This window comes from Ciona intestinalis, chromosome 3 (assembly GCF_000224145.3).
Source record: "Ciona intestinalis chromosome 3, KH, whole genome shotgun sequence".
Taxonomy (NCBI): domain Eukaryota; kingdom Metazoa; phylum Chordata; class Ascidiacea; order Phlebobranchia; family Cionidae; genus Ciona; species Ciona intestinalis.
The window spans coordinates 3,858,172-3,872,799 of record NC_020168.2 but is presented as its reverse complement, the minus strand read 5'-3'; the positions used below and the strand labels follow the sequence as shown (position 1 = coordinate 3,872,799).

The following is a 14,628-nucleotide window of genomic DNA, read 5'->3' as shown; positions in this document are numbered from 1 at the left end:
GGTTCAAGGCTCAACGCTGCTACTATTGTGGACGTATGTGTTCCTTGGGCAAGACACTTAACGGCAATTGCTCCAACCCAGTGGGCACTAATGGGTTGTCCAAATTATCAGCCATACATAAAAAATAAAAAAATCCCCCCCAAAAAATAATCACCTACAAAGTAACATACATGGTAACTCGTAAGCTGGCCAAGGTGTTAGACTCGTGTTATAACGACTGTCGTTTTCCGGCCACGCGAGGATAAAGTAAGTTACATTACATTCAATTATAACAATATATAAATTAATCCAACTTACAGGCGCTGGTTAACTGGGATCCTGTAGACAATACTGTGCTTGCTGATGAACAGGTAAACTACAAGTTTTAAATAAAGTAAATTATGTATATTCAATATTTTATGTCTAAATATTAAAGTGTATAAAATATGTGTATTAAAAGAACCATATTCCCTTTTAAAGCCAAAAAATAAAATTGTTGTTTAAAAGAACGATTAATTTGCTAGACAAAAATTATTCAAGCGCAATAGTAGTGATATGCCTTGTTTGCATTCATGTAACAATGTGGAAATTACTCCCAAATCGGTGTATTTGGAAACCACAGCATTACCACTTTTTTAAGTCCTATAGATATTACTGTGGGGTAAGATGGGACATCCTTGGCCCACAATATCCAAATATCCTGATCGTGTCTTGAACAATTAACAACAGTCTATGGGAGTCATGAAAATGTGGTTTTAAAATCCTGTAAACTTTCTTTGTTTACTACCAAATGGAAAGAGAAAATACAATGAAAATGTGCCACATCTCCTCCCGCCCTACTTTATATATTACAAACCAGTAACCAGACTGTTGTTATTTCCTCCCATACATTGCAGGTAGATGAAGAGGGAAGGTCATGGAGGTCGGGAGCTTTGGTTGAGAAACGATCCTTGGAACAATGGTTTCTAAGAACAACTCAATATGCACAGGTACCTGTTGAAAATTGGCTATTTTTTTGGTTTTATGTTTTTTTTGTTTTTTTAAACACTTTTTAAATTTTAATTTGAAAATAAAAAGTTTTCAATATTTTATGGGGGTTTTTGTCCTTTTGTTGCATTTTTTAAAAACACTTATTAAATTTTATTTAAAAAACGAAAGGTTTCAATCCTTTTTTAAAAGGTAAATGGGTAAAATTCTATACATAGATAAAATGTTTTATCACACATTTATTTGGTTGTACCATGTATTTAATTATTATTGCATAAATAAGTGCAATGGGCTAGTGTGGTTGAAAGTAGTGAAAATATGTTGAAATTTTGTTTTTTTGTTGAATTTACTTATTTTTCTGTTCTTAGTCATTACTCAATACACTGGATGAAATAGATGAGAGAGTTGGAATAAAAGCGATGCAGAAACATTGGATCGGAGAAATTAACGGATGTTTTATCAAGTTTCCAATATTGGTAACGGGCTATGATTATCTATGCCAGTGGTTCCCAAACTTTTTTTTCACCCGGCGCCACTTGAGCTATTCAAAATGTTTGCGGCGCACTTAGCCAAAGGTCTTAGAAATAAAAACGCATTTTTACAGTTTTATCGTGTATTTTAAGATTAGGCTCGTTTAAGCATATGAAACTTAAGCATATGAAAAGTGTTGTACCACAGTCTGGACATGATTATTGCAAACCGAAAGAAATAATTGGCATTGTTACGTAATATACAAATCTACTGTACAGATAGAAATGCGAAAACAAACTTTTTAAATTTTATTATTGAACAAACACGTTGGATTTTTATATAAAACAACAATTTATATTGCAATAAAATATTAATACAAATCAATTATCTCGACCATGCTAAATTGGAAATGTTTCTGCAAATTTTCACGGCGCACTTGACGAGTTGCGTCGGCGCACTAGTGCGCCGCGGCGCCCACTTTGGGAACCGCGGATCTATGCTATTATATAAATGGCTTAATGGTTGGATAAACGAAACTGGTATATTGCACTTGAAACCCCAATCAGCTCACGACTATGTCTAAATATTGGCAGTGGTCATTACACAAAAAGTGCAAAATAAGAGTTGAATGTGTCCGGTTGTTCAAGTCATTGGATCCAATTATGATTTGCACAATTTTGTGGTTTGCGTCATGTCCATTCGGTGCAAATCATTTTCACACAATTGTCGATTAATAGAAAAACAGCTAAAAATTTTTTTTGTTGATAATTTAGCTTAGAAAAAATGTTTTTTGTTTGTTTATTTAGCTTAGAAATAGAGTTCTTAAATCTTTTTAGATTACAACATAATCAGATCTTCTCGATCTGTTTGCATTATACAAAATTATTAAAAATCTTAAAATTTTAAAATTAAACAATTATTGACAAATCATTTTACAATTTTCCGTAAAATAATTTTTAATTGCTGTAAGAATTAGTAAAATGTTCTTTGTACACTTAAATCTGTTTAAGAAACCCTTAGATAGTGCTCCAATCTTACCCCTACTGTTGTATTCGTTTGCACTGACAATAACATACATTATAACCAAACACATATAGGTAAATGGGGTCAAAACTGAGGAGGTTATATCAGTGTTCTGTACACACCCAGAGTTGTTGTCTAATGCCTCACATATTAACCTGGACCTCAACCATGCAGAAGAAATATTCAACCTGTTTTCTGATGCAGTAAGTTTTCTATTTACTTGTACTTTAGGTCCAGCGCTGTGGCAAACTTGGCGCCTGCCTTTAACCCAGAGGTATTGGGTTCAAGGCTCGTCGCTGCTACCATGTGGGTGATGTGTCATTGGGCAAGCCACTTAACGGCAATCGCCTCAACCCAGTGGTCCCTATTGGGTTAAATTTATTTGCCATACATAAAAATGAAAAATTCAAAAATCACCTACAAAGTAAAAGAAACACCTTTCACAGTAGGCTTATACAGTACAAATAAATTCTAACTTAATACCTAACTTTGTTGTACTGGTAAAATACCTAAATTTGATTGCACCAAAAAGTTTTTTCTGCGAATGTTCTGTCAGTTTCATATTTTCACTCCTGTTAAATTTAATAATTTTTTTAGGGTTTAAATTCGAAGATGTACAGCCATCTTGATGAAAAGTGCAATGGTATAATTTTCTGCTTTATTTGTCAGTGTATGATGTTATGGTAGTCCCAATTAAAACTATGCAGCTTTGGAAATTTACAATAACATTTTAGCAAATGCCAGTAAAAATTTCTTTATATCTTTATATATGGCGCATACAGTTAGGCATTTAATTGTATCGCAGACTCTTGCCACATATGTTTAGAGCCCTATGTCATGATCTGTATACATATACACACAGTGGCGCAGCCAGGGAGGTTTAGGGGGTCACGACCCCCCTTTCAAACCAAAAAATAATAATTCAAAAAAAAAAATGTGAACTTTTTTTGATTAAACCCCCCCCCCTATTTTCTTTCTGGCTGCGCCACTGTATACACACAACCCTTTAGTTGTGCTTTTATTTGACACATTTACTTAAGTAGAGTGTTCCCTTAGCATGTTTTACCATTTTTTGGACTGCCATTTTTTTCTCGCTAAATCTTCCTCTGTTGTTTAAATGAATTTAATCTTCATAATTATAACAGATCCAAAGAGATAAACAAAATTTATTTATGTTCAAAATATGTATATATATACAACAAGTATACAAACCCATAAAAAAATGCTGTATTAAACTTGCAGGGCAAGTGGTGTCAGGTGTTTCTGCATTAAACCCAATCACTCAAACAAATATCCAGTTTGTAATTTCCGATCACCATAGAGAGAGTCATGGGAAGACAGCTGCCGTATTAGGTGAGTGTAAACCATTACAAATATATACGAACTGTTTGGGCAGTTATTTTCTGTTTTTCATTTTTAGATTTACATTCTTGATTGAATGAATATGCAAAACTTTATAATTTTTTTTGCCAGGTATTCCAAAAGTAAATGACACGGATGCTGATATTGCCAACTCTTGCAAATTTCACTTTAATAAAACTTTGGTCAGTACTAAAGATACAGTTTTTATTATTGTTATTAGGTGTTATTATGTATGAAATTGTTAAAAAACTAGTTCAAAAGAAACCATTAATATTTATTTACCTATTTCTCCAACTCAGTGGTTTCTTATGGGTTTAAATTGTCGCTAATACATTATTAAAAAAGAAAAAATTTTCTCCAAATTAATAGACGTGTATGAAACCGAACACATGTGGTATAATGACTGTCATTGCCCTCCCAATGAATAAGTTACGTTCATTCTTCCATTTTAGTCCAACCTCACAAGAAAAGAAACTTTAAAACAAATTCGCGACTCCAACTGTGGCAGTGGTCACATGACTTCCAGCTCTCTGCGTGATTGGTTGATATCTCGGCAGCGGAGATGGGGCACCCCAATTCCTGTTGTGTATTGCCCACACGATGGCATAGTTGCTGTGCCGGAACAAGATTTGCCTGTCCAATTACCAAAACATGGGGTGGCATTGGATGAATGGAAAATTACAACTTGTCCCAAGTGAGTTTAGTCCTAAAAAAACTTCCGGCGCCGTAGCACAGTTGGTTAGCTCGTATTCCTCTAACTGAGAGGTAGTGGGTTCCAGGCTTGTTGTTGCTACCATTGTGGGCATATGTGTCCTTGGGCAAGACACTTTACGGCAATTGCTCTAAACAAGTGGTCACTGATGGGTCGTCTAAATTATCAACCACACATAAAAAAATCACCCACAAAGTAACACACATGGTAACTCGTAAGCTGGCACGTGGTGTATACGGTCGTTTTCTGGATAGTGAGGATAGCGTAAAACTAATTTAATTAAAACTTATGGTTTAGTGCTTCTGTTGGGTATGATTAAATAAGATTTTGAGTGTCTGCAGTTATTCAAGTTACTAAATTTATACATGAAATGTTGATAAATCTAAAAGCAACCCCTTTTCAAAGGATCAAAAATGTTTCTAAAGATAAGTTATCTTTTTAGTTTCACTAAGATATGATTAATGTAAAATCAAAGCCTATTGATTACTATACTGTTCTAATTGAATAAAAGTATGGCAAGACTTTATCAGGGTACGCTTATGAAAAGGATTTATACCAGAGTAGCTAGTTTATACATTATATTATGCTTGTTAGTAAAAGGAATTTTAAGTTCGCAATTATTGAATAGTTTTTAAACCTACCCGTAAGCCAAATTATAATTATAGCTATTTTTTAAAAATTATATACATGTGCACTATGGCGATGTCTCTGCGTCGTTGGCCATGTCTAAATATTGGCAGTGGTTATTACATATAGTGCAAAATAAAAGTTGAATCTGCCGCTCTTGTTCAAGTCATTGGATCCAATTATGATTTGCACAATTTTGTGGTTTGCGTCATGTCCATTCGGTGCAAATCATTTTCACACAATTGTCGATTAATAGCAAAACAGCCAAACAATTTTTTTATGTTTATTTAGCTTAGAAATAAAGTTCTTTATTTTTTTGGTTAAATCAAAATCTGATCTTCTGGATTTGGTTGCATTATACTAAAATAATATAAAATTTAATTTTAAAATTCTACAATTTTTGTCTTTTTAAATTTACATTTAATATTGTTTGTCTGCTAAGTGTGGCAACAACGCCTCTTTCAAATTATATAATATAAAACCTAAAGCGTATTTTAACAACTCTTTAAATCACTGTTTGTCACTACATCCTAATTTCTTAATCTAGGCTACCGTATCTGAAAAACAAATAAAGTTAATACCATTTACTGTACTGTTGTAATGCTAATTTTTTTTATAAATCTGTTGTAATTGGTAATAATTGTACTTTGCAGAAAAAGATAAGAAAAGTAAAAAAAAAAACATTTTAAATATTAATTCTAAATTCCTTAGATGTGGTGGAGAAGCAACTCGAGAAACTGACACAATGGATACATTTGTTGATTCTTCGTGGTATTTCATGCGTTTCACTGACCCACACAATACACAAGAGTGAGTTTAACTTTCTGTAAGCTATGGATAACTGTTAAAATGAATACTGTCTTCTTGATAATTTTGGCAATATTAAGCAAACATGTATACACATTGGTGCTAATATAAAAAGTTATTTAAATCCGGGTATGCATATAAAACTTAAAAGGGTACAGAAAAATTGCGAACTTATTTTTTAAAGGGCATAGAAAAATTGCGAACTAATTTTTTAAATGACCTAGAAAAATTGCGAACTTATTTTTTTGGCCATTTATAGTTCGTATTTAAATCACAAATAATAATAAACTAAATGCACCTAAACTATTATTGTTTTTAAGCCATTTCCTCCAAAATTGGGCAATATAAATTTAGGGTATAAAGTATTGCCACCAGCGTAATATAAATTTAAAAAACCTTCAGAACTTCTTTGATGTGAAAATTTAGTGTAATGATAATAAATAATTTATTTACAAACTATATTTTCCAGACCATTCTCAAAAGAAAAATGTGATCACTTGATGCCAGTTGATTTGTACATAGGTGGCAAGGAACATGCTATTCTACATCTATATTATGCAAGGTTTCTGTCACATTTTTGTGCGGACGTTGGCATGACTGTGCATAGGTAAATATCTTCTATTATTGATAAATTTTCGGTATTTATTTATTCAATTTCAAGTGTCTTATTTTATACATCTTGAGCCAGATTACCAGAGTCTTTCTATAACTTTTATGTGGAAGATATTTTTAAAAAATGTTTTTTGTGGGTACAGATATATTTTTGAGGGAAATATTTAAAAAAGTAGGATTTTTGTGGGTATGTACGATTTTATGGGAAATATCAAAAAAAGGTAATTGTTTAGATAAGTGATAATTTGATAACAGTTTGGTTAAAGGATTTGTTCTTAAAAAAGAACCCTTACTGATACGCTTAATTAAAACCCTTTTAAACTGTAATTTGCTTCTGCAGAGAGCCATTTAAAAAGTTACTAGCACAAGGAATAATCAAAGGAAAGACCTACAAAGTGAAAAACACTGGAAAGTATCTGCATAAGGATGAGGTCACACAAACAGGTGAAATATTTGTTTTCTATAAAACCAAAAAGATTTAGAATATTGTGAAAGCAATTTTTATAAAGTTTGGTATAACAGTCTTAAAACATAGTATATTTTAATACATTGACTGTTTTGGATCCATAGCAAATTTTAGATGTGGTTACTAAGAAATGGGATGTAGCATGTTTTAATAGTTTAGTGAAAGATTACTGGAAAGGGATCAGTTCTAAAATGAGAGAGATAAGCAACAACTGTTTTCAATGATAACTACACGTAGTATTGAATAGTAAAAATACCACCTGTACTACAATGGTAATGATTGTAATGTTGTAACAAAAAAAATCATTTTTTTTTCTAAATTTAATGTTCCAAACAAAGGTGACGTTGTTACTGAGACATCTAGTGGAGAAATAGTTGAAACGAGCTTCGAGAAGATGAGCAAGTCAAAGTTGAACGGGGTCGAGCCCGCTGACTTTGTGGGGGAGTGGGGAATCACCCTTACACGGTTGTTCGTTCTTTATGCCGCCGCCCCGTATGAATCTATTCATTGGGATGTTAAAAGTGGGTGATTGTATATGAATGGGTAAAAACATACAGATTTAAAGGTTATAATGTGGATATTTAATACAGCTCTTTGAGTCACACATGTTTAACTTTGTGGGCAACTTCTTTTCTGTAGTTTTTTAGGCTTAATGCAGCTACTATTGTAGGCGTGTGTGTTTTTCTGAAGGACAAATTTAATTTATGAGAATCTAAACTGTCAGCCATGGATAAAAAAAGCATAACATTTGTAAAGAATCACCCACAAAGTTGCATATGGTAGTTGGCCAAAAAAGGTGTATAAAACAATACCTATGTTATTCTGACTGCTGTTGCCCCGCCACCAGAGGAAAAATAAGTTACATTCATTAATTCACAGCTGATATTATACCTGGTGTAATGAGATGGCAGATGAAACTGTGGAGAAGTGTCGGTCGATTACTTGAAGCAAGACAGCGCGTTCCTTACAATAACAACTCAACATTGAAAGACAGCGACTCCGATATTGAATTGAAAATTGCAGAAGACACGAATTTTGCAATAAATCAAGTAATGTTGTGATTTTTTAACATAAGCCAAGAAAAAGATATTTTTTTTATATTTATCTTAATTTTTTTACAAATTCTGTTATCTAGCATAACATTTATAGGAATTACTCTTTTTAGCTTAAATTACACTTAAAACAAAAAAAAAATATGTTGACTTTTTAGAAATAATTTATTTTTTTGTATTTAAATAGGTGACGTTATGTTTTGAAGAGACAACAGTTCTTAGTGCTGCTGTTACAAGTTTAATGACTGTGGCAAGATCATGCATGGTTAGTATGACAGGAACTATGTTTAGTTTTAAAATACTGTAATATATTCATTACAGTAACAGTCCTGTTGTTTTGATTTTCGTTTGCATGTGTATATGACATAGCTTTCTTGGTTTTATTATTCTTCTCTAAACTGATCTATGACCACTGTAGTATATGTTGATATAGTGCTTTGTTTTTATTTAATTTTTTGTAGAAACATACGTAAAATATTTTTTTTTTTTTTACAATGCAACAAAACATCTTTAGAGGTCACTTTTTAAAATATTTATTTTATCTTTTAAAACTTATAAATAATTCAATCATTGTATTTTTTCTCGGCAGAATGTTCCAGACAGAATAGTTGAACAATGTCCTGAGTATGAGAGGTCTGTGTGTGCACAAGTCGTCATGGCAACACCTATGATGCCTCATTTTACTTCTGAACTCTGGGAAGGTATGTATGGCTGATAATTTAGAAATTTCCGAACCACTGGTCTAAAGCCATTTCGAATGGTCTTTTCCAAAAGACACCTACATCCACAAAGGTGGCAGAATAATACATACAATCTATATCCTCTGGTCTAGTGTCAAAAAGTCCAAACAATATGCCAACGACAGTTATACGATATTTAGGTTTTTTAAGATTTTTTGCTCCTAATTTGATTGGTTCAGGTTTGCGTGGTATGAAATACAAACTGACCAATCAGCATTGGGATAAAGAAGTATTGGACCAATCATGGCCCACCATTGTTGATCTTGGTATGATGGAAAGAAAAAGAATAATTATCAAAGTAGGTAGTTGGTTTGTGATGTTAGCTAATTCAGTGTTTCCCAACTTTTCTCTCAAAATGGAGCAGTCTTTCCAAACTTTTTTAACCACAATCTTAGGCTACGGTCAGTAGTGTTTTTTTACCTTTTAGGCTACAGTCAGTAGTGTTTTTTTACCTTAGAACACTTTTTTAAGCACCATCTTAAACCTTTGAATATCTGAAAAAGTAAATGCAACTTTTTATCCTTGCATGGCGACAAAATGCCCACCACGGTAGGAGCGTTTAGCCTCGAATCCATATCTTCCTTGCTAGAGGCGTATGCTCGTTTAAGCTACACTAACGTTTAATCCTTCTGAACCTGCAATCTAGGTCAACGGAAAACGATGCACGGTTTTGCGCACGTCACCTTCTGATGACGTCAGGGAGCTTGTATTACGTAACGATGACGTCATAGGACGGCTGAACGGCGAACGTATCATGGACTTCGTAACCACAAAGCGAGGGAAACAAACGGAAATGAATATTATTTCCGAAAAGAAACTTTCTAAAGATTTTGCAGAGAATATATCTTAAAGTTGACGAATGGCTTTTTAGTGGTTAGGTACAGATCGCTTGTGGAGAGTTCTATATTTTTGTATTTTTGCAAGCTATAATAGATCAGTTGTTAAGGAGTCAAAAGCAGAGAAATTTTAGCTGTTTGTGACACTGTTGTCACTGGAGAACGTAGTGTTGACGACACCTATCCAATACGCAATGTTGAAAATGGCATGGTCAGCAGTTCTACACTATATCGAAGCGTTAGTTTTTTGAGAAGATTAGCACAATTGTTTGTAATGCAGTTGTTATTTATTGAAAAAAGCCGTTATCGGTGTCGCTGTAAACCTCCAAAGGAATTTACAGAATATTTTTCTTGTTTGGTCTCGATTTCTGGTCTTCCTCGTCAATCGGAGATTCGTTCTCGGACGAGTGGTCTAAAAAATGGATGAAATCCGCAGCTTTTAATCCGAAGATTGTAAATTAATGTCTCCCACATTTTTTTAAAGTCTTTGGAGTTAAAGAAATTAGAATATGCAGCGAATACGATCCACAAAAATTCCAAATTGATCGATACATGTCGATGCGATGTATTTTTGTATTTTTGACTCGTACGAAAGGTACAAAAAGGCGTTACTGAAGCTTGTACAGCACCATTTTATACAAGTGTTCTTTATAACAAATGCAAGAGGGTAAATGCACTGTTTCACCCTGAAATAAAACATCCAGCACCAATAATTGATATAAGCCAACTCCATTCGTTGTTTTCATACTTTCTCTCCATTCAGTTAAAACGCGCCATTTACTCTTGCTTACCTGGCACCGCGGTTGTTTCTGGTGGCTTGGCGAATCTTTCTTCCACTTTGACGGCCACGCCATACAATATAGACGTCACGAAAGCGATAACCATCATGCCACGAAATGTTACGATCGGACCTTTGGAATTGTAAACCACACCGCCCAGCAACGCGCCAGTGGTGAAACCTTCAAGGTTGGTTTGTAATATTACGATCTGTATTGCAGTCTGTTCAGCAAAAGTCTCTTCGCTGAATACAGCGCAATTTTTTATTGCAGAATGAAAAAATACGTGTCTGTCTTGAGCAGGTATTTTTCGACAGCATTTTTTAGTGTATAGCTTGGTTTGTGTTTAAAGCCACCAACAAGGTCGGACAAAAATAAATTCGACATGGTTAAGTATCCAAAATATTTTGAACCCCAAAAATTCCTTATTGTGTTCACTGCAAGACCGCATACAAAAGCTACCTACCTAAGCCCCAGTAAACAGCTTCCGCAACGCCGACAGTCGTTGCCACCATCCCTGAAGGTGATAACAGAGTTGCCTGGGCACACAATGCAGTAAGGGGTAGAGCGAACGCAGGGCCATGCAATGTCTCGATGATTATCACGTGCCACGCCTGGGTTATCAGCGAATAACCGAGGAACCGAAGCTGTAATTGCATGGTAATAGAATACAGAGCATTACAGAATAGCTGTTTACAAATACGACTGATTTTGCAAGAAAAGCATACCGTTTTAATTAACAGCATTTTGCGTCAATTAAACGAATTCGTGTAAATTATTTGGCGAGGTAACCGCCGCCGTTATAACACAGGTTTTCTGTTTTATATACACCTCGTCCCAGCTTACGAGTTACCACTTGTCTTGCAATGACCTACTTGCCAATAACAGTAGCAGCGCCAAGTCTCAAACCCAGAACCGATGGGCTAAAGACAGGCATGATTTTGTCACATTTGTCTAACGATTTTTTATAAATCGTTAGCAAAAAATTGAAACGTGTGCTTTAGGTCATAAACTTAAAAAATGTTTATACTTACGCCGTAGCAGAACAGCCCGAAAGAGAGCAAAAAGTTGTAGCTAGTTTTTGAAGCCAACCACCCGGATATGATGTACAACGGAATCTCTACCACGCAGTTTGCCACGATTGCTAGCCCGAGAATGGTCTGCGTTGAACCTGGCAAACTGTCCACATACCAGAAGAGGAAGGTTTGTTGCAACCCGATGCTGCAGCCGAGAAAATACACGACGAGCAGGAAGAGAATGATCTTTGGTTGGCGCAGCAGAGCAGAAATGCCGCGGAACACATTATGAGCACCAGGACTTACTACGTCTAGCTTAGTACACACACCGGCTGTAATAAGTAGAAACACGCTCACGCTAATAAACGCGAAAAGATAATCAATCTGACCGTTACTGCTGATCGCGTCGGTGACAAGACCAACTGTCAATGCAATAGAACCGTACCCAATCGCACCCCAAAGTCTCTGTAGTCCATAGTTATCGACTTTTTCTTTTCCAAGTGCTTGGAGGCCTGTTGCGTCAATAAGGGCCGGCGAAGGCGCCAGAAACAGTGAACTCATGATCGTTAGAAAGAACATGAGACTAAATGTTATCCCATACACCTCGCCTCTGTCTTCGCCGATCAAAGGACAAGTCACGTTGATATGCTGAACCGGGTCAGGCGTAGTGCAAGGCATATCAGGGAACGAGATGTTCGAATCCTTGTAGATTTGACACATCGTGGTCGTCGTTGCGTTTGTGTTCTCGCATTTTGACGATTCGTTGCTTTGCAGTATGCATTCCATTCGTTGTCCAGCTTCATCAGCGCAGCTTAATCGACCAGCAGACGCACTACAGCAAGTGTAAGCGGCCTGTGACTGAGGGAAATCCACAGGTGGTACGAAATACATGGGGAATATGAAAATAGCGGCCAGAATGAACCAAACAATTAGCACCCTTTTGATTGACTTTGTTTTGTCAGCAATGAAACCACTAATAGGTTGCGTGGCAATTCCAACTATCTTGTCAATTGCTTGAACCAGACCATTCTGGGTTGTTGTAAGACCCAGCTGTTTTTGGAAGATCGGTTTGTACGGCATATAACATGCCAATCCTGGAAAATATAGGTTTCTTTTTTAACGTGCGTATATAAACACCACATATCTGGTTTTCGCGAGACCCTTTGCTTAACACGTATTTAATCAAAAATCAGCGGGCGAACGAAACGCATCGTTATTGTAACATGCCAATCCATGCAATACTTTATATTTCACGTATAGTTTCAGCGATTCATACGCATCTCTTAAGGAATTTAATTAAGATATAGCAGTCGCGCTTTCAAGTCGCAAGAAAATCAAAAAAGTTTGAAGGCAGTTCTTTTAGCCTATACTGTTCTTCCTATAAAATTGTAGGCCTATACGATAGTAAACTGAAGTGCCACTTCAGTATACTATGCCTATATACACACAAACAATAACAATAGGCTACTAGGTTTGCATACAATGAATACATGGTAACTTAAGGTCGATTATAGTTTTATTTACCAACAAAATAAAAGACTTCGCTTACGATAAGGTACAAAAGCTAAATTGTACATTCATTCATGAAAAATGACTTATGTTTATCAACACGCAGTTACCTGCATAGAACAGAAAGTTCAGAGCCTTGACAGGTATCATCCGCACGTTAACTTGGCACTTAAACATTATCAACTTCTGCGTAAACTCTATTTAAACTGAAAGAAAACAGTAAACAAATATATCTCATAACGCAAAGACATCACATCCTGATTTTAACAGTTGCTGGTTACGTATTATTTTCTGGTAATTGCTTTTGCTTCCAAGTAATCTAACGAAAGAAGCAACTATTTCTCGGCGTTTTACCGAAGAGTTTGTAGAAATCTGCTTTTGCGACGTTTTGCAGCAGTGTGATTGCGTGCGTCTTCCTTCGATCAAATGTTTTGAAAACATCCTGACTATAGGAATGGCTTGAATTGCGATGCAGTTGGACACCCAGGTTCCCACGTGCTAGAAGTGCATTATCAAAGGATCTTGTTTTGAAGGCAACTTTTATTACTATGGTCTATAACACTCTATATAACAGTAGCTGCTAGATTCTTTAAACGTTTATTTTTTAAAAACTCTTTCGATAGAAGATGGCAATAGAATACATGTGCTTTAAGGACTTCTCATCAGACATTGTATATTCGTTACGAACATTTCACTTTCTGAACAAAAAGTTCTCTTTTGAAACAAACTCTCTCGTTTAAGAAATAAGACAGTAATATGCCAATACCTATTCTTTTCACTTTTATTACCAAAATATGGACGACAAACTAACACCACAAATAACAGTACATAATAAAGGTCAGATTTACCTACTAAAACTCCCGACTCTAGACATATACACCATTTACGTTTACATAGTAAAGACGTAACACCCTACATAATTGTACCGCCACCCAACAAACTACTGCCAATATATTGCACCAACCAGTTGAAATTGGCTGTAAACAGAACCACCAAAGGTATAAACCCGTACCGATGTTATATAAATAGATATATGAATTCTACAGTGAAAAGTGCCTAGCGATAACTATTGCTATTTTCTGTAAAAATATGCTTTTTGGACAAAGCGTGTGCAAATGATTATAAAATACGCGTAGCTAAATATGAAGTACGTTAAAGGGCAAGTGTGAGACTAGTACTTGATCGTGGAGAAATAAAATGGAATAAATATCATTAAAAAGCTACAATATGGAACTGATTACCACCGACACACATACACATATAATATATGTATAGTAGGGTGGGGGAAGTAGGGACACTTTTTCATTCTATTTTCCCGTCCCATTTGGTAGTAAACAAAGAAAATTCAAAGAATTATAAAACTATATCCTTACAACTCCCATAGACCGTTGTTATTTGTTCAAAACACGATCAGAAAATTTAGGTATTATGTGCTAAGGTGTCCCGTTTTACCCCACCCTACTAAACGACTATTGCTAGAAATACGATGATGGTTTGTGGGCAATGTGTAAATAATTCGGAATAATTAAAGAGATAGTTTTGCGATTTTCGAGAGTCGATAAATGAAACTACAATGCAATGACGTCATAAATTAATCGCATTCGACGTGGACCACGTGACCGTGTTTTGGATCTTGCTCCAAATCCTGCAGGA

The 14,628-nt window shown here is 35.2% G+C and overlaps 3 protein-coding genes and 1 long non-coding RNA gene across 4 annotated transcripts in view; 2 read left to right on the top strand and 2 right to left on the bottom strand.

Moving 5' to 3' along the window:
* LOC100184323 (probable leucine--tRNA ligase, mitochondrial) overlaps positions 1-10,391 on the top strand; it is a 13,136-nt gene extending 2,745 nt beyond the window's left edge. Inside the window, exons 7-23 of the mRNA XM_002129245.3 lie at positions 300-350; positions 876-968; positions 1,335-1,442; positions 2,535-2,663; positions 3,058-3,103; positions 3,703-3,813; positions 3,934-4,004; positions 4,275-4,516; positions 5,873-5,971; positions 6,438-6,575; positions 6,921-7,024; positions 7,385-7,567; positions 7,926-8,095; positions 8,286-8,363; positions 8,688-8,799; positions 9,018-9,136; positions 9,485-10,391. Of these exons, the coding sequence (XP_002129281.1) occupies positions 300-350; positions 876-968; positions 1,335-1,442; positions 2,535-2,663; positions 3,058-3,103; positions 3,703-3,813; positions 3,934-4,004; positions 4,275-4,516; positions 5,873-5,971; positions 6,438-6,575; positions 6,921-7,024; positions 7,385-7,567; positions 7,926-8,095; positions 8,286-8,363; positions 8,688-8,799; positions 9,018-9,136; positions 9,485-9,688 (2,058 nt within the window). The 3' untranslated portion in view covers positions 9,689-10,391. The remainder of the gene's footprint in view (positions 1-299; positions 351-875; positions 969-1,334; positions 1,443-2,534; positions 2,664-3,057; positions 3,104-3,702; positions 3,814-3,933; positions 4,005-4,274; positions 4,517-5,872; positions 5,972-6,437; positions 6,576-6,920; positions 7,025-7,384; positions 7,568-7,925; positions 8,096-8,285; positions 8,364-8,687; positions 8,800-9,017; positions 9,137-9,484) is intronic.
* LOC104265557 (major facilitator superfamily domain-containing protein 6-A-like) lies at positions 9,803-13,617 on the bottom strand. The gene is made up of 5 exons (XM_009859849.3): positions 13,086-13,617; positions 11,485-12,560; positions 10,917-11,097; positions 10,466-10,633; positions 9,803-10,086 (listed from the first exon to the last, which is right to left on the bottom strand). Exons 1-5 carry the CDS (start codon positions 13,150-13,152, stop codon positions 10,010-10,012), a joined length of 1,569 nt encoding a protein of 522 aa, XP_009858151.1. The 5' UTR covers positions 13,153-13,617; the 3' UTR covers positions 9,803-10,009.
* LOC113474113 lies at positions 10,557-10,853 on the top strand. Its single transcript, XR_003395772.1, has 2 exons — positions 10,557-10,640; positions 10,724-10,853. It is a non-coding gene; the product is annotated as an uncharacterized LOC113474113 (long non-coding RNA).
* A 126-nt stretch (positions 13,618-13,743) lies between the features above and the next one.
* LOC100179677 (F-box only protein 41) overlaps positions 13,744-14,628 on the bottom strand; it is a gene marked incomplete in the record, with an annotated part of 7,650 nt that continues 6,765 nt past the window's right edge. Inside the window, 1 exon segment of the mRNA XM_018811363.2 lies at positions 13,744-14,620. Within this exon segment, the coding sequence (XP_018666908.1) occupies positions 14,567-14,620 (54 nt within the window).

Bases quoted from the DNA above. Each gene is read 5' to 3' on its own strand.
- LOC104265557 (XM_009859849.3), bottom strand. From the start codon at position 13,152: ATGTTTAAGTGCCAAGTTAACGTGCGGATGATACCTGTCAAGGCTCTG. The intron at 10,634-10,916 runs GTAGGTAGCTTT...CCAACCTTGAAG, and splicing joins AGCTGTTTACTGGGGCTTAG to GTTTCACCACTGGCGCGTTG. The intron at 10,087-10,465 runs GTAAGCAAGAGT...TCCATTTTTTAG, and splicing joins AGAAACAACCGCGGTGCCAG to ACCACTCGTCCGAGAACGAA.